This window comes from Salvelinus sp. IW2-2015, linkage group LG20, assembly GCF_002910315.2.
Source record: "Salvelinus sp. IW2-2015 linkage group LG20, ASM291031v2, whole genome shotgun sequence".
In the NCBI taxonomy this organism is placed as follows: domain Eukaryota; kingdom Metazoa; phylum Chordata; class Actinopteri; order Salmoniformes; family Salmonidae; genus Salvelinus; species Salvelinus sp. IW2-2015.
Window position 1 is genome coordinate 48,933,144 of NC_036860.1, and position 25,099 is coordinate 48,958,242.

General features: G+C 41.9%; 1 protein-coding gene across 2 annotated transcripts in view; it reads right to left on the bottom strand.

Annotated features, from left to right (window-relative positions):
• LOC111981923 (transcriptional regulator ATRX) overlaps nucleotides 1–8,680 on the bottom strand; it is a 39,690-nt gene extending 31,010 nt beyond the window's left edge. For both annotated transcript variants that reach the window (XM_024013416.2, XM_024013415.2), the window contains exons 1-10: nucleotides 8,491–8,680; nucleotides 7,865–7,974; nucleotides 7,712–7,767; nucleotides 7,554–7,606; nucleotides 7,301–7,428; nucleotides 7,052–7,168; nucleotides 6,856–6,965; nucleotides 6,633–6,700; nucleotides 4,683–6,514; nucleotides 4,477–4,543 (exon numbers count right to left, since the gene is read on the bottom strand). In XM_024013416.2, coding sequence (XP_023869184.1) covers nucleotides 4,477–4,543; nucleotides 4,683–6,514; nucleotides 6,633–6,700; nucleotides 6,856–6,965; nucleotides 7,052–7,168; nucleotides 7,301–7,428; nucleotides 7,554–7,606; nucleotides 7,712–7,767; nucleotides 7,865–7,974; nucleotides 8,491–8,510 — 2,561 coding nt within the window. In that variant the 5' untranslated portion in view covers nucleotides 8,511–8,680. The remainder of the gene's footprint in view (nucleotides 1–4,476; nucleotides 4,544–4,682; nucleotides 6,515–6,632; nucleotides 6,701–6,855; nucleotides 6,966–7,051; nucleotides 7,169–7,300; nucleotides 7,429–7,553; nucleotides 7,607–7,711; nucleotides 7,768–7,864; nucleotides 7,975–8,490) is intronic.
• Nucleotides 8,681–25,099: the final 16,419 nt, after the last annotated feature.

A 25,099-nucleotide genomic window follows, 5' to 3' on the forward strand; every position in this document is an offset into this window, starting at 1 on the left:
CACTCTTCTCGGGAAGGCTTTCCACTAGATGTTGGAATATTGCTGCAGGGACTTGCTTCCATTCAGCCAAGAGCATTAGTGAGCTTGGGCGATTAGGCCTGGCTCGCAGTTGGCATTCCAATTCATCCCAAAGGTGTTCAATGGGGTTGAGGTCAGGGCTCTGTCCAGGCCAGTCAAATTCTTCCACAACAATTTCGACAAACCAATTCTGTATTGACCTCGCGTTGTGCATGGGGGCATTGTCATGCTGAAACAGGAACGGGCCTTCCCCAAACTGCTGCCACAAAGTCAGAATCGTCTAGAATGTCATTGTATGCTTTGGCGTTAAGATTTATCTCCGCTGGAACTAAGGGGTCTAGCCAGAATGATGAAAAAGATCCCCAGACCATCATTCCTCCCCTACTGAACTTTACAGTTGGCACTATGCATTCGGGAAGGTAACGTTCACCTTGCATCCGCCAAACCCAGATTCGTCATTCGGACTGCCAGATAGTGAAGCGTGATTCATCACTCCAGAGAACGCGTTTCCAGAGTCCAATGTCAGTGAGCTTTACACCAGTCCAGCCGACGCTTTGCATCGCGCATGATCTTAGGCTTGTCTGCGTCTGCTCAGCAAGACACCCATTTCATGAAACTCCTGACGAACAGTTATTGTGCTGACGTTGCTTCCAGAGGCAGTTTGGAACTCATTAGTGAATGCTGCAATCAAGGACAGACGATTTTAACGTGCTACAGCAATCGGCAGTCCCGTTCTATGAGCTTATATGGCCTACCACTTCACAGCTCAGCCATTGTTGCTCCTAGACGTTTCCACTTTACAATAACAGCACTTACAGTTGACCTGGGCCGCTATAGCAGGGCAGAAATTTTACGAATTGACTTTTTGGAAAGGTATCATCCTATGACAGTGTCACATTGAAAGTCACTGAGCTCTTCCGTAAGGCCATTCTACTGCCATTTTTTGGCTATGGAGATTGCACAGCTGTGTGCTAAATTTAATACACCTGTCAGCAACGGGTGTGGTAAAATAGCCGAATCCACAAATTTTAAGGGGTGTCGACATACTTTTGCATATATAATGTATGCTCTGAGCAAATAGATAGAGCTAAAACACTGTCAAGGACGATTTCACTTCATTTAATTTTGTCTTAATGCAACACATTGAGGAGTCAAAAGTCAGATGACTTAATGACCCTGTAAACAACCCCTCCATAACAAATATCTAAGACTTATCACTCAGAACAAGATGAACAAACCCGGTCCTATATAGAATAAGGAAGACATACGAGACATCATAAAGGGTATTAATTTATTACAACGAATAGTTTCTCTTACAGAGTTCATTCAATTACAAAAGTAAGAACATATCCTTGTTTAATGCATGCTCTACAAGTAACAGGCCTCTACAAGGCTAACACTACAGCACCTCAGAGCTAAAGACAACATAAATGATTAATTCAATTTGAAAATACGTTTTCTAACCACTGTTTTTTTTAGTTGGTACGAAAGAAAGTTTGTAAAGGGTAAAAAAAAAAAAACAGGGTCAAAATGGTTTTGTAGGGCTTTTCCAAGTTCGATACTCTGTGAAATACATGTACGTATCCATTTAGACATGAATATGTTTTGCAGAAAGAATCCGTTTGGCAGATAGTAATAGTTGAACGAAGCCTCTGATGAAGCCTCAGCGAGAAGTACGTGTACATGATGAGGGCCCCATATGAGGCAGTAACAAACAGCAGCGGCCGGCAACAGCCTCGGCCTGGGCCTTACCTCAAGTGTTTAAACTGGGAAGAGAGAAAAATGGAAGAAAAAAAAGACACTTCACTACATACTCGTCTCACAGTAATGTTGTAAGGCTGACCTCAAAGGTCAAAGTTGTGGTTGAATAAAATGCATTACAACCACTCTTACAGGACCAGCTTTCAGAGCTGTTGCTTAGGGCATCGAGCTCCTCCAAAGTGAAATGCAATTGCATTTAAACTTTAAATAATTTTAAATGTAGCTAAATGGCCAATAAATGTGGCCTTGCATGCAAAACAGACATGAAAATACTGAAAACATGATTATGGATCGAGTACAATAAACAAAGCATACAAGAAATTCAGCTTGGTGCCTGTGGTAAGAAAAACAAACAGCTCCCAAATACAGTACAGTAGGTCTAATAATCAGTGTATTTGGTATACTGCTGTTTAGCATCACAAGTCCTCCTRCTCTGCTAAGCCCTCAACCTGTCAGAAGCGATAAATCATATATTTTAAAATTGAATCAAGCAGAATAGATTGTCTTGCCATTCTGTTCAGAGAGAATCGGATTGTCAACGCATCGTATTAGTATGAGAATAGCAGCACGTAAAAACAGCCACATCACCACTGGCATATTGCACATGAACGTTATCAATATATCAAAGAAAGAAATCTCCATATGGTAACCATATACCAACAGAATTACCAAATGCTCGCAGAAAATTGTGTGATTTTACAATGACTTAGAGAAATTTGCAAAATCCAGCAGCCACAAGCACAGTGGTGGAAAAAGTACTCAATTGTCATACTGGAGTAAAAAGTAAAGATACCATAACGGAAAATGACTCAAGTAAAGTCACCCAGTAAAAGACTACTTGAGTTAAAGTGGCTTAAAATTGACTTAAGTAGTGGTGGGAAAAATACTTAATTGTCATACTTGAGTAAATGTAGAAGCTATACATCAAATTCCTTATATTATGCAAACTATTTTATTCACAGACAGCCAGGGGCACACTGCAACACTCAGAAATAATTTATAAAACGCAGTATTTGTGTGTTTAGTGAGTTCGCCAGATCAGAGGCAGTAGGGATGACAACCCGTTATATTGATAGGTACGTGAATTTAACTATTTTGCTGTCCTGCCTGAGCATTTGAAATGTACCAAGTACTTTTTGGTGTCCAGGAAAATGGGAGTAAAAATAACCTATTTTCTTTAGGAATGTTGTGGAGTAAAAGTAAAATAGTACAGATACCCAAGAAAATAAATTAAGTAGTACTTCAAAGTATTTTTACTTAGTTACTTTTACACCACTGTACAAGGGTGCAGTGATGTACAATACTGCCACCCTAAAGAATGCCTGATCATGAGTTGACCATTAGGGTATGTATAATATCATCAGGGTCTGGGTTCTAAATCACAGTCACTTCAGAAATAACATCAAATTCCATGATGACCAATTCCCAGTGAGAGGAACATAATTCACCCCATCTAGTATAATGATACAGATATATCCAGATCTGTAAGTGAAGTCTAAGGGCATTTTCAGGTTTGTATTGTGTACACTTGTGTGGATTGGTGTTGTGGTTTATTAGTTAACCATTTTAGGATATGCTTTGCGAAAAACAAAAACATCACCTTGCTGGCTTGATGTACTACCATCAGACTATAGATCAAGAACCGAATCCAGATTCAAATGAGTGTAACTTAACATATTTGGAGCAAATCAAATTATACATTATTTACAAATAATGCAATCAAATCCTTAACATGGCTTAATATAAGTTTTAATATTCAGTATACAGTTATTTATTTTTGTAAAAATTTTAAAGAACACTGTATGTGGAAGAAATAAGGATGACTTACAGCAGGGGTGTCAAACATACGGTACGCGGGCCGGGAGGGCGTGCAATCCGGCCCGCGGGGGGGGGGGGGSGAACTCAATATACCTTAAAATGACTCAAACCAAATCGAAACTGTAAAAATGATAATCAAACAACATTCCTAGTTTCCTGACTGAGTCCAGTTCAATTATAAATCCCAGAAATTACAGCTAGACAGTCAAGGACCATCGCAAATTCCAAAAACGACAGATAGGGAAAAATAGCACTTTTTGACGGCAAAGAAATACCAAAAATATTCTGTGCGGCCTTCTGGACCTTGTTTAAGACTGAATGCGGCACCGGGGGGAAATTAGTTTGACACCCCGGACTTACAAAATTGTTAACCAATGAGAAACTATGAGATAAAATAATTTATTTAATCTGTTTTAATAAGTGTATAATGCTTTTGTGCAAACTGATGCATTAAACAGCATTTTCCCCTCTTAATCGCCTTGGTATGCACAGAGACATGGACTCAACTGATGCCACATTCTGCTAATAGACACGTCACACATAACTTCAAATTAAAGACAAAAAAATGAATTAAAGAATAGGTCATCAACGAAAACAGAGTGGCATAAGTGGCCTATCATTTATAACACAGCCTAAGCAAGGTATGAGGGGTTTCTCCCTGCGCTTGACACGTACCTCTGAACTTAACACTAGAAATTGTATGGGATAGCTGCTGGTTTACTGCAGCTGCGAGTTGGACGAGACCGGTTRGATTGGGACGGGGTCTTGACAACGGAGGAGTCCCCATTATTAGCACTCAACTTAGGGTTCCGTGGCATGACCTTTCTCCTGCGCCTAGGGTGTGTTACAAACGCTATGTCCGTTCGTTCTGAACCATACCTATTTTCTGGATCGTCATCATCTTCTGCTGCCCAAGAAGGCCCAGACTGGGGCTGCTCTTCATCGCCTACAGAGTACAAAAAAAATGAGGTTAGTTCAACATTTGCTACAGGAAATCTACACTGCAAGCTGAAAATTGTTAAAATACAGCTCATGAATGCAGTGCATTGTCTAAAAAGTACAGAGAAAGTGAGAGACCAGCTCACCGGATGACTGGTGGAAAGCTGCTGCCCCCAGTAAGGCCACCTCCTCAGTGATAGGCTTGATCTTCTGGTCACCACTGTCATCGCTAGACTCAGAGTCCAGGTCCCCCTCTTCTTGACTGGAAGAGGATGGCGTCTGCTTCGTTCTATGCTCAGATTGAGGTGTGCTTTGAGGCTTGGCTGCCTGGGTATTACCCTCCTTGCTGGATGTAGATTCATCCTCTTTCTTGACCTTCCGAGGTCTGCCCCTGGGCCTATGTTGCGGACTATCCTTGCTGGGGGTAGGTTCATCCTCTCTCTTAACCTTCCGAGGCCTCCCCCTGGGCCTGGTCATAGTCTTGATCTCCTTCTGCAGGTCCGGATCGTCACTGGAGGAATCAGAGTCAGAGGAGCGGTCTGGCACCTTGCGTTTGCGGACAACTCTTTCTGGAGAGAGGGGTGTGTTCTTCTTCAGGCCGAAGAGGCATTTCTTGGTCACACTCCGATGGTCTCCATCGTCACTCTCGGCTTCGTCTGAACTGCGCGTCATGGCGGCCCGCTGGAGGACAGCTGGGACCTCATCGGAGTCAGAGTCATCAGTTCCTCTCCCTAGCCCTCCCTCGTCAGCTCCTTGAGGCACTTCAGCATTGGGGCTGGTGTCAGGGTCCGAGTCACTCTCACTGTCCGCACCCGAGGGGGTCGGCTGGGTCTTGCCCTCACCTGGCCTGCGCAAGGGTGTGGTCTTTACCCGAGGTGAGCGTCTATTATCTGGTTCCTCTTCCAGTTCCAGAGATTCGCTTCCTTCAGCAGATTCATACTCCCCCTCTGTTACAAGTTCAATAGATTCACAGTCTCCCTCCCGTTCCTCCACTTTTTCTTTTCTCTCTTCCTCCTCTGCCTCCAACTCCACTTCCACCTCCAACTCTGGGGGGCCAGAGAGTGGCTCTTGTTCAACAGGGGCAGGTGAAATTTGCACCACCAGTTGTTTTGTCACGTTGCAAGCATCTTCTCCAGGCTTTGAGTTTTTCCGCGGCCTGCCTCTACCTCGTCGGGGAATTATCTCTGTGCCAAGGACACCTTTCATTTCAATTGAGGACGAAGGCCTTCCATCATCCATAAAGCCATTTGAGTCTGAATCATTGTCTTCCAAATGTTCAGCTGCAATTTTCTTTAAGTAATGAAGGCCATTCTTATCAGAAATGTCAATTTCCACACAACCCTCTTGTTCTTGTTGAGGTACATCAGTATCATCAAACGTGGGGTTTTCACCACCATTTGGCAAACCCATCTCTCTGAACTCCTCCAAAAGGGCTTCCTCCAGAGCTGTCTGAGACTTCTTCAGACCCTTCAGTACTGACTGGAAAGTCTTCAGGTATTGTAGCTTTAACTCGGTTGTCTGTTTCTGCTGCATGCCACCTTGAATAAACTTCACAAAAGTTGTGTTTACGGTGTTTGTAGAGTCCACCAGGTTTTTWGCCTTTTTGGCCATCTCCTCTGGAATTTGAAGGGTGTTGTAGTTGAACACAACGTGACCATCCATGCCACTATGGTTCCAATGACCCACGGGAATGTTTTGAGAATGCCTTGGATGGGAGTCATAATGTCCAGATTTTCCCTCGCCTCTGCCCCTCTTGCGGTGGTCTGGCCACAAATGCCCCAAGTTGTCAAGGACGTTGTCACAAGCGACGACCAGGTCCAGAAGAGGCTCTGGGCTGCATACGTAGCAGTACCACTTACTCTCCTCATCCAGGATGCCAGACAACTCTTTTCGCCCCAGGTTCCGCAAAATGCATTTCTTACAGAAGGCGTTGGGGCAAAAGTCGCAGCAGATCAGGTTTCCCCCCTCTGCACACCATCTGTAAAAAGCAAATATAATAGATTGAAGTAATGATTAACGTAACAACCTGTATGTTTATTAACATCTCAGGATTTGCTTGGAGCATCTTGTTGTATAAGAGAACCACCCCATCGTACCTGCACTGTTCATCCATGCCATCACAATCCTTGCTGATGTCATCACTTGAGTAATACTTGAAACAAGACTGAGAAAATAATAAGACAAGAACATTAGGAATGGAGCCCCTAAAAATGTAGATGAGCTCAACAACATTGTTGGAGAATGCCCATTTTAACCAATGTGATATTAAGCCTATTTATTTAATTGACCCATTCTTTGACAGACCCAGGATCCTCTCACCTTACAAATAAGTACTTTGAGTACTGGATGCTGATAGAAGGAGTCCCTCTGGAAGTGGTTAACTTGCTGGCCACAGGCTGTACAGCTAACAATCTCCAAGTGTTCACCACCTACAAACACACATCAATCATCATTCTGCGGCACACTATTTGAAGGTAAAGGATATGTCTTTTCCTATTTATTAACGAAAGCTCACCTCCACGTCTCCTAGAAAAAGCTCTCTTCAGATTGCCAGATTTTCCGCAACGGAATTCGGGACCTCTGAAGTCATCTCTGACATTTTCCACTGGCTCAGGCCTCACCAGTACAGTGCCTGTGCATAAGACATGTAAAAACACATGAATGAAAGCCAAAGCATTTTCAGTTAATAAATGCATTACATTATTAATTTCCAGTGTTAATATCTTCGTACAGTTTAATTGCAAGCAGTAGTAGAAAAACTAACCTTTAGGTAATCTTGTTACATCAGGATAACCGTTTGAATTGATGATCAAGCCATCATCATCATCATCACTTTCATTTGAAGCACCAGATTCATCCAGTCCACTGTGTTTAATCACAACTGAAGGTTTTCTGTAATACAAGTGACATCCATTAGAGTATGCACATACATCAAAATACTGTGTTTTTATGTTTCCCCATCCATAAACAATGTACATGAACTATCAAATTGTTCAAAATATCGGAAGGAAGCCCACCTCCTGGAACCACATCCAGACTGCTTCAAGGTGTCTGTTGAGGTCTGTTGAGGCTGTATTCAACAAGAACATTTTACAAATATATCTTCTAGATCTGCATCAACACCGAATATTCTTTGGTCTATAACAGCCTAAACTGATACTTCTCATGATAATACCTCAAGAGGGGTTCGGTCTGTTGAGTGTGGCTCCACACAGTCCTTGTTTGTCATACCTGTGAATTAAAATCAGTAGACAATTGTGAGTCACTACTAATATTACTACAAACACCACCATGCCMGAGTTAAAGTTTCACTTATTAAAGTTCTCACCATCAGGACTTTCTGTCACCAGTCTGTTCTCATCATCCTCTGGAGCATGAGCCAAGAATTCATGCAGTTTGGTCACCAACACATCGAGCTTGCTCGTGCCAGGAGGAACGCTAAAAGGAATGAATAGAATGACCAGTAATTAAACAAATGTCCTCAACCATGCGAGTTTCTTTCAACAAAACCCCCCCCCCCCCAACTTCGTTCAAATGACTAACCAAAAAGTGTGTGGATATGATATAGCTATGATGTGGACATATCTGTCCTTGTGCGCATCGGTCCATTTCCTTCAGGCACAGTTATTATCATGATTCAATACTTGACTAGTAATGCATTCCAGATCATTGACAAAACAATTTATTTAGCTAACGTTAGCTAGCTAACGTTCGCTTGTAGCTATCATACTTAAATATCAAACAAAATGCATAACTTTGGGTACAGATATGTGGCCATCTTGATGCACGCACTAATTTAATGTAAATGTTACAAGTAGGACTAGCAGCTTGAATGCGAGAACTGACTAACTAGCTACTTTAGGACTATCTGCAGCAAATAAACTAGCTAGTTAGCTATTGCTTGCCCGATTAGCTTGCTCAAGGAGCTGGAGACCTTTGCTATATTAGCGTTACCTGAGCATCTCTGAGGACATCTTGAGCTGGTCAAATGCACCTTATGCAAACGGCGCACTATATGGGCTTATTCCCCCCAAAATGTCACAATTACCCTCATTATTGCAAGTATTTTTTTCTCAGATTTCTAACACAATGCCAGACACCGACAGAGGCGCAAGCTAAGCAAAAATGGCGCTGTTTCTCCGATGCCTTCGTCATTGCGACTGCGCAGACTTGAAAATGGGCGCGTTCCAGTCTGTAGGCCTACCACAGAAAGAACAATGAGCTAGTTATAAAACAATATTTGGGCGTACTGTATCTCGGTATAAAGACTGTAGCTGTGTTCGAATACTCTAACTGTATACTACCTACTATTAGTTAATTTTAGTATACTGTAAACGAAACGTATCATTTCAATTGAGCCTACTATAGTTTCGCCTGTCTACCGGAAGTTGGTTATGTTGCTATGCAACATCTTGCTAGCTTGTTAGTGTAACAAATGACTAGCTAGACATTTTATGATTTTGGGTGTTTCGTAAATTCAATCTGGAGCATTGTCAGATTGTCCGTTTGTACATCCAGAACCCACACTGGACGCTCTGGCTGAAGAATAGGGTTGAACCGAGTGTTCAACGGCAGTCAAGCACCTAAGCTAACTTGCTAACGTTGGCGAGCTACTTCCAGACACAAATGAGAGAACACCTCACTCTGACCATTTTACTTGCCCTAGCAGAGATGGTTAGGCTGTTTTCATTTCATCCAGAGTGTTGGTGACTGTAACTGTGCTGTTGGCAACAATTTAATTACGCTTTTTTTTGCCAACGTTCACTGACAACGGCCACATTCAACAGTGTTGAGCATTCCTACATTCATCAGATGTGTGCTCTGCACGCTCAGATGAGAGTGCTCTGAAATCGGAGTAGATAGCCAGAATTAACAATGCCCATTGAGAACGCACAACGACTATAGCACTTAGCTAAGAATGTGAATAATCAAGTCAATTAACATTGGGTAGTTAGTTAATATACTGCCTGGCAAGTTCGATGTATTAGCCAAATAACGTTAGGTAACTAGCTAACATATCGTAACATACTGCTGTAATGCTATGCGGTTCGTAAGAATATTGTAGCTAACAAATTGTCAGTCATCGTAACTTATTTGAAAAGTCATTACTTTATTACATTGCTCAACATTTTCTTAACATTTGTCATAGTTYGTTTAAGCAATTAATTAGTATCCGCTCTCGTCGAACTTCGCCTGTATATTTTCCACCATTTTCTTCACATCTGAAAACGTTGTGAAGCCACACCCATTTTCTGAAGAATGGCATTATGGGACCTAAAAGCACGGTAATACGTCCACTGCTTGTATACTTCGTATTTTGGCGAATTTAGTACGTCATCCGGGAAATTTTGGCATACTAACTATATCCATACTATGACCTATAAGCATACTATATACTCAATGTACATCAGAAATAGTGTGGTTAGTATGAGGCAGCAGTCCAAACACTTAAGACACCCTATCCCTCAGCCCTCAAATTAAGTTAACACTTCTGATGACGTTTAATTTGTTATTTATTTTTATTTCACCTTTATTTAACCAGATAGGCTAGTTGAGAACAAGTTCTCATTTACAACTGCGACCTGGCCAGGACGTCTGACGAGTATACACTTGCAGGGCGAGGGAAGAAGGACTTTTTAATTTTTTTATTATATATTTTTTTATTAACAACAAATCAATACAGGAAGTACATGTGGGAACACAAGTATATATAAATAATATGCAAAGGACAATTGGGCTAGGGGGTACGATATCACATTACACATGGACCTTAAGGGACATACATACACTTATTATTCTAACAGATTTTTTGTTAGTAGAGTATTTAATTGTCTTAAAATACAATTACATTTATTTTTGTAAGGTAAGAAATTGTGGTGTTTTGTTTGTAAATTTACATTCGTGAATATGAAATTTGTCCAAAAGAATAATGAAATTAATTACATAAAACAATGTCAGCTTATTTATATCGTAGGTAAATAATCCAAGCAGTACATCTCTCCACAATAGTGTAAGATCTTCATAAATGTGTTCAGTTATAAATCTACTGATGTCTTGCCACAGTTTTCTTACATGAATACAGTGGCAAAAAAGATGCAACACTGTTTCTGGGTGGTCATTACAAAAGGAACAATTTGAGTTGATGTTTTCCTTAAACTTCTTCATATAGTGGTTGGCAGGATAATATTTATGAATAATTTCAAAGGAAACTTCCTTAATTTTGTTAACAAGTATGTATGCGTGTGGCAACATCCAAACTTTTTCCCAACAGATATTATCAATAAATCCATTCCAATAAGGCATGACATAAGGTATAGATACAACATCCTGCTGAAACAAGGTTGTTGAATGGACCAAAAGAGAAACAAATCTTTCCTACTGATGAGTCAACAAGGTCAATGGAAGGTAGGCTCTGAGGGTCAGGTCTTGACACGTTCCTGAATAATAAAGCAACACCTGAGGGAATGGCATCTAAAACAATTGCATAATCTTTAGGTGTTACAGGGACCTTGTAAAGTGATAAGAATTCCTTATAACTAAGTAAAAGACCCTCTGCATTTATCAGTTGGCTCACCAATAGGATATTATTTCGGAACCAATATTCCAAAAACAAGGAAGTATTTTTATACAATATATCCCTATTATTCCATATATAATATATGTGTGGTGAAAAATTATGCTTATAAATTAAGGACCATGACAAGAAAACCTGCCGATGAAAAGCAGAAAGTTCCACTGGAACTTTGTCAATATTATAATTGCAAACCAACATGAAGTTAAGGCTACCAAAAGTATAGAAGACATGATGAGGAATAAAATTCCACATAGAAGTGGGTCTTCTTAGGAATTATTTTATCCAATCGATCTTAAAAGTATTATTTAAGGTAGTAAAGTCCAGAAAATTCAGCCCACCATTCTCATAAGTGTTCATTACAACAGTTTTCCGAATGTAATGGGTACGGTTTCTCCACATAAAGTTGAAAAGCATCTGGTCTATCTCCTTGCTTATTTTACCATCACGATATAAAGATAGAGTGCCATATGTTAGTCTAGAGATACCTTCAGCCTTGGTTATTAGGACTATTACTTTATAGATAAGTCCCTCTGTAGCCATTGATTTAGATTCTTCTGTTTTTTTTAATAAGAGGGTTAAAATTTAGTAAGCCTCTAGATTTCTGATCCTTTGTAATGGTTATGCCTAAATATGTAAGTTCTTCTTTTACTGGAATACCATAATATGAAGGTGTCACACAATCTTTGACAGCCATGAGTTCACATTTATTAAACCAGACGCTTTGGAAAAGGATTGTATCACATTAATCGATATGGGAATTTGGTTAGCATCTTTCAGAAAAAGTTTTCTTTCAGAAAATAATTTGTAAAATTCTGATGTAATTCCATCAACACCTGGTGATTTATTGTTCTTTAGATGTTTGATAGACTCTATAATCTCTTCAACTTTGATGGATTCATCACACTGTTTAGATTCTATATCACTGATAGAGTGAACATTATTCAGTGAGTCAAAAAACATATCTGTGGATTCCTGACAGTACGTAGAGGTATACAATTTTCTGTAAAAATTGATACAGTATTTAGCGATGAATTTTTGGTCATCTGTAATAACACCATCAATGTTGAACTTATGGATAGTGTTATTTGTAGAGTGAAATTTCTCAAGTCTAAAGAAATAGGATGAATTCTGTTCTCCCACCTCAATCAATTTTTTCCTAGATCTAATTAAAGTCTCCTTCTGCTTTTAATCTATATAAATTATCCAGTTTATTTTGTAACTCAATCAGTTCCATCTTCTCCTCCCCCGAGAGCCCGGCTGGGGACTTCTGAGAAAGGGAAGTTATGATCACCTTTTCCTCCTAAGCTCTTCTGGTCTTAGCAAGATTACTACCATATTTTCTAAGGTATTTGGACACCTCAAATTTAAAGAGCTCCCAGTTCTTGCAATAAGATTTTTCTTCACAAGCCCTTTCCCAAAAGTGTGAAAGCAGATCTTTAACCTCAAACTTAACTAAATCATTATTTAATAATGAGCTATTTAGCTTCCAGTAGGATGCTCTACCAAGGTCAGTATCAGGGGTAAATATTTTGATATCAATGTAAATGGCCCTATGGTCTGTGAGGGGAGTAGTACAAATATTTGTAGTAACACACTCACTATCAATACATTTGGATATAAGCCAAAAATCTATTCTGGATTGTCTGGAACCTGTTTTGTTAATCCAAGTGAATGAAACCTCTCTCTCCATATATCAGTAAGATCAAACTTTTCCATAAAAGGTATTAAACCCAAATTCTGATTTGTTGGCCTACCTGGGGGCCATCTATCAGTTGAATTATCTATAGTAATGTTAAAGTCCCCTCCTATCAATAATAACGAATTCGGAAATTTAGATAACCAATTAAGTATATGTTTCTCTATAAATTCAAGCAACTCATCATTCTCATGTTTGGTGTTGTACCRGTAGAGGTTTACAGTAATGAGCGTAATGTCATTGTAACGGATCACAAGACAAATAAAGTGACCAATGGGGTCACATTCCGAATGTAGAATATTACCACCAAAGGTATTTTTCATTGTAGTGACACCAGCGGAGCGTTCAGATCCATGGGAAAGCCAAATATCGTTGGCCCACTGTGACCTCCAGAAGTTGGCATCAGCCGAAATTGAGTGAGACTCTTGAAAAAAMAAYAAATCTGTTTGAAATTGTTTAGCAAATAAAAATTCACAGTGTTTCGTAACCCCCTAGCATTAAGAGAAACTATAGACAAAGACAAAACAACAAAGATTATATAAAAGTATAAACTGTAGTAGGATGAGTCAAAAACGTAGGATCAGTGAARGTAAGCGATAAGGAATGATTTTTAAACCGACCGCCCATGCCCATGTGTTTTCATCAGCTTGTGGGTGCTTTATATGCACTACAGTCAATTATGATTGCATAAATATACCATTATTAATATACGCCTACTGTATGATAGCTAGCAAATTAATTAGCTAAATAACGTTAGCCTGCCTAGCTGGAACTTCTGAAGAAGGAAAATGTTTTATTTACACAATTTCCAAAAGCTAACCAAACAAAAACATAATTACTTTTACGAGATGTGTTTGTGCCCTCATGTGCATTAGTAACACCATTTCTAACTTATTTACATTCGTTTTTACTTACTTGTATGTTGACTCCATATATTGACGTTGAGGTTTTCATTTTTGGCAGACTTTTCTTAGGGGGATGTACAATCGTCGCAAATTGAATAATGGGGAGTTTCAGGCCCCGAAGTGAACATTATTGTACACTCGCAAACTCGACTAAAAACGACGGCTGGGGGGTTTACGGTGCAAACTTCCCTTAGTTGGCTAATCATTTGGACCGCTCTCCAAGATGGTGACAGGGATTCCCCCAAGGGCATAAGGCGAGGGTAAGTGGACGAGGGTGTGTCTCTTATGAGTTTGAACTGCAACCTGAGTATTCAAACAAAGCTACATCTTKATTTCTAAGGTTTTATGGCGTACCACAACTAATGTTGTATTGTCGCCACCAACTGGTGGGGGTGGAAAAAAATACAGAGAAGGGGAAAAAGTCATTAATCCGCACACACTACTAATAAATAAATCTTTACAAAAATTGTTCCACTCCTTGAGTCATTCAAAAAACTCCATAACTCCCTACTCGGGCTCTGGGGCCTGAGAGGGTGGGGTCGCTCGAGAAAGTACTTAATGTAACTCCTCAGACATAGAGAGTTCACTCCACATCAAAAAGGGGAAAGGGGGATACCTAGTCAGTTGTACAACTGAATGCATTCAACTGAAATGTGTCTTCCGCATTTGTAATTTTTATTAGGATCCCCATTAGCTAATGCCGTAATGCTAGCTAATCTTCCTGGGGTCCAACACCAATTAACAAGACATTATAAACAACCACAAATCAAGACTTCACAAACATTCAACAAGTAGACAATACAGACAATGAAAATACCGGACAGTAAACACATTTAACATTCAGTTGATGCTTCCTATTTCCTGTCCAGTCATATGGCGTACCGCATTAGATGTTCTTTTATTTTTTTCTTGAAGGTAGATTTACTTTTTACCTGAGAAATATGGATTGGTAAAGAGTTCCATTCAGCTATGGCGCTATATAAAACTGTAGATTTAAAGTGATTTGTCCTTGGCTTGGGTTGTCTTAGCTGTCCTGAATTTGCCTGTCTGGTTTGGTGGTTATGCCTGTTGCTACTATGTACTAACTGGCCTGAAAAATACTGTGGTTTTTTGAAAAATATAACATTCCTAAAGAAAATCAGAAGACTGGATGGTAATTTGTTTTTAACATGAAGCCATGAGAGATTCTGATGCATTTGGATAATATTCATACGTATAGAGCAATTAAGAACTAATCTGGCAGCCCTGTTTTGAGCGATTTTGAGCTTTTTTTTATATCTTTCTTTGCTGCAGATGACCATATAACTGGACAGTACTCTAAGTGTGATAGGACCAGGGATTGAATCACCAGATTCAGTGTGCTAGATGTTACATACTCTGAACATTTTCTTGTAACAGCAATTCCCCTACCCATAATAACAATATTATCTATGTGTTCTGACCATGATAAAGCTGCGTCCAACATGACACCTAGTAGTTTTTTTTTTCTTCACTTGCTCTACATGCGTTCTATTCATCAACAAATTCAATTGGGGATCATCAGCAAGCATATATCTTGAACCAAATACAATACATTTCGTTTTAGAAATGTTCAACACCAATTTGTTCATATCAACCCACTCAGACACCATTCTTAGTTCACTGCTCAGTACATCTGTTAGCTCATTACATTCTGATGCTGCTATACATTGTAGAGTCATCATCATACATGACCACTCTTGCTTTGTTCATTACTGAAGGTAAATCATTAGTAAATATAGAGTAGAGAAGTGGGCTTAGGCAACTTCCTTGAGGATCACCACAGTGTATATCTTTACTGTTTGAAAAGCTACCATTAAAGAACACTTCTCCTGGATAGATAGCTTTCCATCCAGGATAGAGCTGCAGACTTGAAACCATAACATTTGAGTTTACCTAGTAACAGTTCATGATCAATTACATTAAAAGCAGCACTGAAATCTAGCATCACTGCACCAACTATCTTCCTGTCATCCATACTCTTTAACCAATCATCTGTCATTTGTGCTAAGGCCGTACTCGTAGAATGCCCTTCTTTGTATGCATGCTGGAAACCTGTTATCAGACCATTACATGAGAAATAATCCTTGATTTGTACAGATACAATTTTTTCCAATAATTTCCTTAACACAGGCAGCAAACTTATAGGACGACTAGTATGATGTAAACAGAGACGTCTACTTTCTTGGGAACTGAATATTGACTGGTTTTCATCAAGCTGTCCGCTCAAGAGGAAGCTTCTTACTGTAACCAGTGCCTGTAATCTGGTTCAGGTTATTAATCAACCTACCAAGGTGTTTACAAACACTACAGGAACAAGATTATCTACATGTATCGATCACATTTTTACTAATGCTGTAGAACTTTGTTCTTAAGCTATATCCGTACCCATTGGATGCAGTGATCACAATATAGCGGCTATATCCAGGAAAGCCAAAGTTCCAAATGCTGGGCCTAGAAATAGTGTATAAGAGATCATACAAAGATTTTGCTGTGACTCTTATGTGGATGATATTAAAAATATTTGTTGGTCTGATGTGGTTAATGAGGAGCATCCAGATGCTGCACTTGATGAATTTATGAAATTGCTTCTTCCAATTATTGATAAACATGCACCTGTTAAGAAACTGACTGTTAGAACTGTTAAGGTACCATGGATTGATGAGGAATTGAAAAACTGTATGGTTGAAATAGATGGGGCAAAAGGACTGGCTAATATGTCTAGCTGTACATCTGACTGGCTTACTTACTGCAAATTGAGAAATTATGTGACTAAACTCAACAAAAAGAAGAAGAAACTTTATTACGAAGCCAAGATCAATGATATAAAGAATGATGGAATAAAACTTTGGAGTACTTTAACTGAAATTATGGGCAGAAAGACAAATTCAACTCCATCTATCATCGAATCAGATGGCTTATTCATCACAAAACCAATTGATGTTGCTAATTATTTTAATGATTATTTCATTGGCAAAGTGGGCAAACTTAGGCAGGAAATGCCCATGACAAAGAGTGAGCAATTATATTCATGTATAAAACAACTAATAATGAAAGAAAAGCAATGCAAGTTTGAATTTTGTAAAGTTAGTGTGGGAGAGGTGGAAAAATTATTGTTAACGATCAATAATGACAAACCTCCTGGCATTGACAACTTAGATGGAAAGCTACTGAGGATGGTGGCTGACTCTATAGCCACTCCTATCTGTCATATTTTTAATCTGAGCCTAGAGGAAAGTCTTTGTCCTCAGGCCTGGAGGGAAGCCAAAGTAATTCCACTACCCAAGAGTGGTAAAGCGGCCTTTACTGGTTCTAACAGCAGACCTATAAGCTTGCTGCCAGCTCTCAGCAAACTGTTGGAAAAATTGTGTTTGACCAAATACAATGCTATTTCTCTGTAAACAAATTAACAACAGACTTTCAGCATGCTTATAGAGAAGGGCACTCAACATGTACTGCACTGACACAAATGACTGATGATTGGTTGAAAGAAATTAATAACAAGAAGATTGTGGGAGCTGTACTGTTAGATTTCAGTGCAGCCTTTGATATTATTGACCATAACCTGTTGTTGAAAAAACGTATTAACTAATCTTGATTATTGTCCAGTCGTGTGGTCCAGTGCTGCAAGGAAAGACCTAGTTAAGCTGCAGCTGGTCCAGAACAGAGCGGCACATTTTGCTCTTCATTGTAATCAGAGGGCTAATATTAATACTATGCATGCCAGTCTCTCTTGGCTAAGAGTTGAGGAGAGACTGACTGCATCACTTCTTTTTATAAAAAACTTTAATGTGTTGAAAATCCCAAATTGTTTGCATAGTCAACTTACACACACACACACACTTATCCCACCAGATATGCCACAAGTAGTCTTTTCATAGTCCCCAAATCCAGAACAAATTCAAGAAAACGTACAGTATTATATAGAGKRCTTATTGCATGAAACTTCCTTCCATCTCATATTGCTCAAATAAACAGCAAACCTGGTTTTAAAAAACAGATAAAGCAACACCTTGCGGCACAATTACAGATGATCACGCAAAGCCTCTGAGCCACATTGGTATTGTAACAACCCTTGGGTCGTCATTACGATCTCGCCTTAGCAGGTTGTCTGGGAGACCCAAGTTTGAGACTCAAAAGAGACGATGCACAGTCGTTGTTCACTACACTGGTGTGAGATGTAGGATGGCACCCCTGAGGCCATTGGAAAGGCGTGTACGGCCATATTCATGCTGCTGCTCCCCCTATGGTCATTCCACTCCACCCCCTCAACAGTCTTTACTCTGCCTCCACCCCAATGGACATTTATTTATTCATCACTGCCACAGTTGTTATTATTTATATAGTGCTATTTCTATTGTTTTTATTACTAATTTCATTATTTTATTTCATTAGTCCTATGTTGGAGTTTGAAGCCTAAGATTTTCACTGTACCCTGCAATCACACCTGCAACCTTGTACATGTGACTATTAAACTATCTGAATCATGAATGGAGAGGGTTGTAACGGTTGTCATAATCTTCCTCCTCCTCGGACGAGGAGAGGCGAGACYGATCGGACCAATACGCAGAGTGGGTAGTGCTCATGATAATTTATTAAATCGAAACTGAACACTAACATGAAACAAYATAACAAAATGAATAAAACCGACAACAGTCCCGTGTGYCACGAATACAAACACGGAAACAAACACCCACAACACACACGTGAAACCCAGGCTGCCTAAGTATGATTCTCAATCAGGGACAACGATTGACAGCTGCCTCTGATTGAGAATCATACCCGACCGAACACAAACATCCCAACATAGAAAATCACACATAGACAAACCCACCCAACTCACGCCCTGACCAACTAAATAAATACATAGACAAGAAAACAGGTCAGGAACGTGACATATACCCCCCCCTTTAAGGTGCGATATCCGGGCGCACCAGCATAAACTCTTAGGGGATCTGGGTGGGCGTCTGTCCACGGTGGGGCTCTGGCGCGGTCGTTGGTCCCCACCCACCATAGTCAACCCCGCTTCCGTGGCTCTTCCCAATGGCCACCTCCATATACCCCATTGGATTAAGGGCAGCTCCGGACTGAGGGGCAGCACGCGAACTGAGGGCAGCACCGGACTGAGGGGCGGAGTCTGAGCTGGCTGGCTTGGCGGGTCTGCTGGCTGGCTCTGGCGAGATCCTGGCTGCTGGCTCTGGCGTATTGGCTGGCTGGCTTTGGCGATCCTGGTTTTGGTTTGGCTGGCTCTAGCGATTCCTGGCTGGCTGGCTCTGGCACGTCCTGGCTGGCTGGCTCTGGCAGCTCTTGGCTGCTGGCTCTGGCAGCTCCTGGCTGGCGGCCCTGGGGATCTGGCTGTGCTGGCTGCGGCCTCTGGCGGATCGGCTGGCCTGGCTGGCGCCCTTGGCGGATCCTGGCTGGCGGCCGTGGCTTTGGGATCTGGCTGGCTGGACGGCTCTGGCCGCTCGCGGATCCTGGCTGGACGGCTCTGGCTGGTCCTGGCTGGACGGCTCTGGCTGGTCCTGGCTGGACGGCTCTGCTGGCTGGGGAAGCCTGGCTGCTGGCGGAAGGCTCTAGCGTCCTGTCTGGCGGTAGAGGCTGGCTAAGCCTTGTCTGGCGACATGGCTTAGCGGCTCTTGGCGGAAGGGCTGTTCTAGCGACTACGGTCTGGGCAGGAAGGCTTATGGGTCTGTCTGGCAAGACGGCTCTAAGGCCAGGACAGACGGGCGGCTTGACGGTTCAGTACAGACGGGCGGCTTTGAAGACTCAGTACAGACGGGCAGCTCTGACGGCCTGGGACAGACGGACAGCGCTGGGGGCAGGCAGGCAGCATCAGACCAGCGCTGGGCCACCGCAGGCAGCGTCCTCAGACACAAATACCTCGATGATTCTGCCCAGGCTTGCTAGCAGGCATGCGCGGAAGGAGAGCTCTGACTACGCAGCTAGTTAATAGAGCTAGGACAGAAAACATGGAGAGTACGAAGTAAGAGGAGAGACAGCCTGGGCTGCCACCGGGAGGATGGTACGTGAGGTGGCACCGGAAAAACCGGACCGTGAAGGAGGACACGCGCTCTTGAGCACGAGCCTGCCCAACCTTACCAGGTTGAATGGTCCCCGTAGCCCTGCCGTGCGGCGAGTGTGGAAAAACCCGCACTGGCTATGCTGGCGAACCGGGGACACCAATTATGAAGGCTGGTGCCATGTAGCCGGACCCGGCCCAGGAGACGCACTGGGAGGCCAATGCGTTGGGCCGGCTTCATGAACCCGCTCGATGCCCAACCTAGCCCGGCCAGTGCAGCAAGGTGGAAATAGCCGCACTGGACTAAGCACGCGTACTGGGACAACCGTGCGCTTTACCGCATAACACGGTGTCTGACCAGTACGACGCCCTCTCACTCCACGGTAAGAACGGGGAGTTGGTCAGGTATCCTACCCCGGTTTGCCACACTCCGCGTGTTCGCCCCCCCAAGAATTTTTTGGGTCTGACTCTCGGCTCCAACCGCGTCGCCGGCGGCTCTCCTCATACCAGCGCCTCTCTGCCTTGCTGCCTCCAACTCTCGCTTGGACGGATATTCCCCTGGCTGAGCCAGGGTCTTTTTGCCGTCCAGGAGTCTCCCCAAGTCCCACGAGTCCTGGTGTCCTGGTCTCTGCTGCTGCTGCTGTCTGTTCCCCACTCTGCTTCGTTTGGGGTGGGTTGTTTCTGTAACGGTTGTCATAATCTTCCTCTCCTCAGAGGAGAGGCGAGACGGATGCGCCAAATACGCAGAGTGGGTAGTGCTCATGATAATTTATTAATCGAAATGAACACTAACATGAAACAGAATAACAAAATGAATAAACGACAACAGTCCCGTGTGACACGATACAAACACGAACAAACACACTCACAACACACAACGTGAAACCCAGGCTGCCTAAGTATGATTCTCAATCAGGACAACGATTGACAGCTGCCTTCGATTGGAACTCATAACCCACCTGCACATTACATCCCAACATAGAAAACTCACCATACAAACACCCTCCACAATCAGCGCCTGGACCAACTAAATAAATACAAGACAAAGGAACAGGTCAGGAACGTGACAAGGGTAGTGTAATGGCTAATGCTATCCAGTATTTCCTTGCGGGACATCCGCTAACCTTAAATCATAACCATATATCTTGAACTTGTACAGGAAAAAAATTATTTCAATACATAATGTGGGAGAACAAGTTATTTGATCACACTTGCCGATTGCAGGTTTCCTACTTACAAAGGCATGTAGAGGTCTGTAATTTTTTATCATAGGTACAACTTACAATCTGTGAGAGACGGAATCTTAAACAAAATCCAGAAAATCACATTGATGATTTTTAATAATTAATTTGCATTTTATTGCATGACATAAGTATTTATCACCTACCAAACCAGTAAAGAATTCCGGCTCTCACAGACCTGTTGTTTTTCTTTAGAAGCCCTCCTGTTCTCCACTCATTACCTGTATTAACTGCACCTGTTTGAACTCGTTACCTGTATAAAAGACACATGTCACACACAACTCAATCAAACAGATTCCAAACCTCTCCACAATGGCCAAGACCAGAGAGTGTGTAAGGACATCAGGGATAAAATTGTAGACCTGCACAAGGCTGGGATGGCTACAGCGAAATAGGCAGCAGCTTGGTGAGAAGAAGAACACTGTTGGCGCAATTATTAGAAAATGGGAGAGTTCAAGATGACGGTCAATCACCCTCGGTCTGGGGCTCCATGCAAGATTTCACCTCGTGGGGCATCAATGATCATGAGGAAGGTGAGGGTCAGCCCAGAACTACACGGCAGGACCTGGTCAATGACCTGAAGAGAGCTGGGCACAGTCTAAAGAAACCATTAGTAACACACTACGCGTCATGGATTAAAATCCCTGCAGCGCACGCAAGTCCCCTGCTTAAGCCAGTGCATGTCCAGGCCTGTCTGAAGTTTGCCAATGACCATCTGGATGATCCAGAAGGAGGAATGGAGAAGGTCATGTGGTTCCTGAGAGATAAAATAGAGCTTTTTGGTCTAACTCCACTCGACGTGTTTGGAGGAAGAAGAGAAGTATGAGTACAACCCAAGACACACCCAACCGTGACAGTGAGGGGAAACATCATTCTTTGGGATGCTTTCTGCAAAGGGACAGGACGACTGCACCGTATTGAAGGATGGATGGGGGCTTAGTATCGCGAGAATCTTGGCCAACAACCTCCTTCCTCAGTAAGAGCATTGAAAGATGGGTCGTGGCTGTGTGTCTTCGCTCACAACAGAAGACACAAACAAAGCCCACAGCCATGGCACTAAGGAGTGGCTCCGTAAAGAAGCATCTCAACGTTGGAGTCCCTAGCCAGTTCCAGACTGAACCCAATAGAAAATCTTGGAGGGAGCTGAAACTCCGATTGCAACGCGACAGCCCCGAAACCTGAAGGGTCTGGAGAAGATCTGTAGGGAGGAGTGGGCCAAAATCCCTGCTGCATAGTGTGTGCAACCTAGTCAGAAGTACAGGAAACGTATGATCTTGTAATTGCAACAAGGTTTCTGTTACCAAATATTAAAGCTGGCTTTTCTGATGTTATCAAATACTTATGTCATGCAATAAAATGCAAATTAATTACTTAAAAATCATACAATGTGATTTTCTGGATTTTTGTTTTAGATTCCGTCTCTCATAGTTGAAGTGTACCTATGATAAAAATTACAGACCTCTACATGCTTTGTAAATAGGAAAACCTGCAAAATCGGCAGTGTATCAAATACTTGTTCTCCCCACTGTATATTTAAAATATACTTCAAATACATGTAGATACATTTGCATCTTTGCTGAAATGTATCTAATGCCTGACAATATTCCAGATATGCATGGCTATGACATCTAGTCTACAGGGTGGCCAAAGTAGTTCCTAACTCTTTACGTATTGATCAATGGAGATCATTCTTTTGGCCACCAAGCCAAAACTTTGCCAGTGATATAATTTAAATTGTTATGGTGTGTACATTTTTTTTTTGTTGATTTCACCAAATGTTTACATTCTGTCATAAAGACCACATGTTCAACTTCATAAAAAACACGTTTTCCCATCTCAAGACGTGACAAAACCCCACAGTAATTCATTAATTAAATAATGAAAAGAATTGGCTGTTTTAGTTGTTTTTAATCGATTTTAACAGAAACTATACATCATACAACATGCCACAATGTGTCAATATGTGTAGGTCTTGGTTTTGTGCTTCCAATGAGTGATATTATATGGCTTCTCAGTGGATGGTTGGCAATGTTATGGTGCTCTCATAACCAAGTGGGAAGTTGGAATCTACCACATCTGGGGGGGGAAAACACTTCAAATCAAATCAAATGTATTTATATAGCCCTTCTTACATCAGCTGATATCTCAAATATCTCACATGTTCCAAGATGGCATAGCAGTCAYACGTCCTTTGTCCTCGTCTTGTCGTGTCCCGTGTATTTATATATTTACATCTTTCGTTCGCATATCTTTTATATATTTTCTTTTCTAAAAACTCAACTTCAAAACACTCTCCTGCAACCTGCCTCACCAATTATATAAAAAAAGTATTATTTACCTCAAATCTGAAATCCACAATAGAAGCTAGCCAGAAACTAGCCAGAAGCTAGCCAGTAGCTAGCCAGAAGCTAGCCAGAAGCTAACCAGAAGCTAGCCAGTTTATTGGCTAACGTTAGTATTCAGCTAACCGCGGTTTGTGGTCATCAGCTATCCTTTAGCTCGAAAAGCTATCGGCAGTTTGGTACAACGCGACTCAGACCAGAACATACCGGACCTATTTTTCTCTCCATATCCCCGGATTTCAACCGCAAGCTCTGGACATTTACACCTGGATCTCGCAGCTAGCTAGCTAGCGTGTGACTATTGGCTTACGTCGATCCCGGAGCAAACATCAATTATTACAGAGCTAGCCAGCTGAAGAGTTCCATCAGCCACTCCTGGGCTACAATCACCTATCCGGACCCGTTTTACTGCCGATGCGGAGCCCCACCGGGCCTTCACGACTGGACTACCCACGTTATCTGCCCGAGGGAGTTATCCAACTGGCCCCTCCGTCGCGACGTTACCTGAACGCCCATCTGTGGCCCGCTAATCGTTAGCTGTCTTATCGGCTGCTATCTGAATAGGTCTATCTATCGGACAATCTTTCTTGGGTCACTATAACTATACTCTATTTTGCCAATTGGATTGATCCCCTCTACCACACGGAACCCCACTAATCTACCGTAGAGAGAGGATTCGCCGTTAACCGCCCACACCTCACTACTCATTGACGCCTATCATGATTCACGTCATCGACTAAGCATGCCTCTCCTTAATGTCAATATGTTTGTCCATTGCTTTTCTGTTAGTGTTTTATGGCTTATTTCACTGTAGAGCCTCTGCTCTGCTCATTATACCTTATCCAACCTTTTCAGTTCCACACCCACACATGCGATGACATCACCTGGTTTCAATTATGTTTCTAGAGACAATATATCTCTCATCATCCTCAATACTTAGGTTAACCTCCACTGTTTCACATTCCTACCATACCTTTGTCTGTACATTATACTCTGAAGCTATTTTATCACCCCACATTAACCTCCTTTACTCTGTTTCCGGACGTTCTAGAGACCAATTCTCATAGCTTTTAGCCATACCCTTATCCTAACTCCTCCTCTGTCTCTGGTGGAAATCCAGGCCTGCAGTGCCTTAGCTTCCACTCCTATTCCCCAGGCACTCCTTTTTGATGACTTCTGTAACCGTAATTGCCTTGGTTTCATGCAATGATAATATTCGAAGCCTCTTCCCTAGTTTGTTTATTCACTGCTTTAGCACACACTGTCAACCCGGATGTTCTAGCCGTGTCTGAATCCTGGCTTAGAAGACCATACCAAATTCTGAAAATCTCCATTCTCTAACTACAACTTTTCAGACAAGATAGAACGGCCAAGGGGCGGTGTTTGCAATCTACTGCAAAGATAGCCTGCAGAGTTCTGTCATACTATCCAGCGTCTGTACCCAAGCAATTTGAACTTCTACTTTTAAAAATCCACCTCTCTAAAAACAAGTCTCTCACCGTGCCGCTATAGACCATTCCTTGCCCCCAGCTGTGCTCTGGACACCATATGTGAAACTGACTTGCCCCCATACTATCTTCAGAGCTCGTGCTCGCTAGGCGACCTAAACTGGACACATGCCTTAACCACCCAGCCCATCCTACAATCTAAGCTTGATGCCCTCAATCTCAGCACAAACTGATAATGAACTTACAGTAAAAAGTTTCACTTTTAACTCGGACAAAAACAGAATTGCTTGTTCTAGTCCCAAGAAACGAAGAGATTTTCT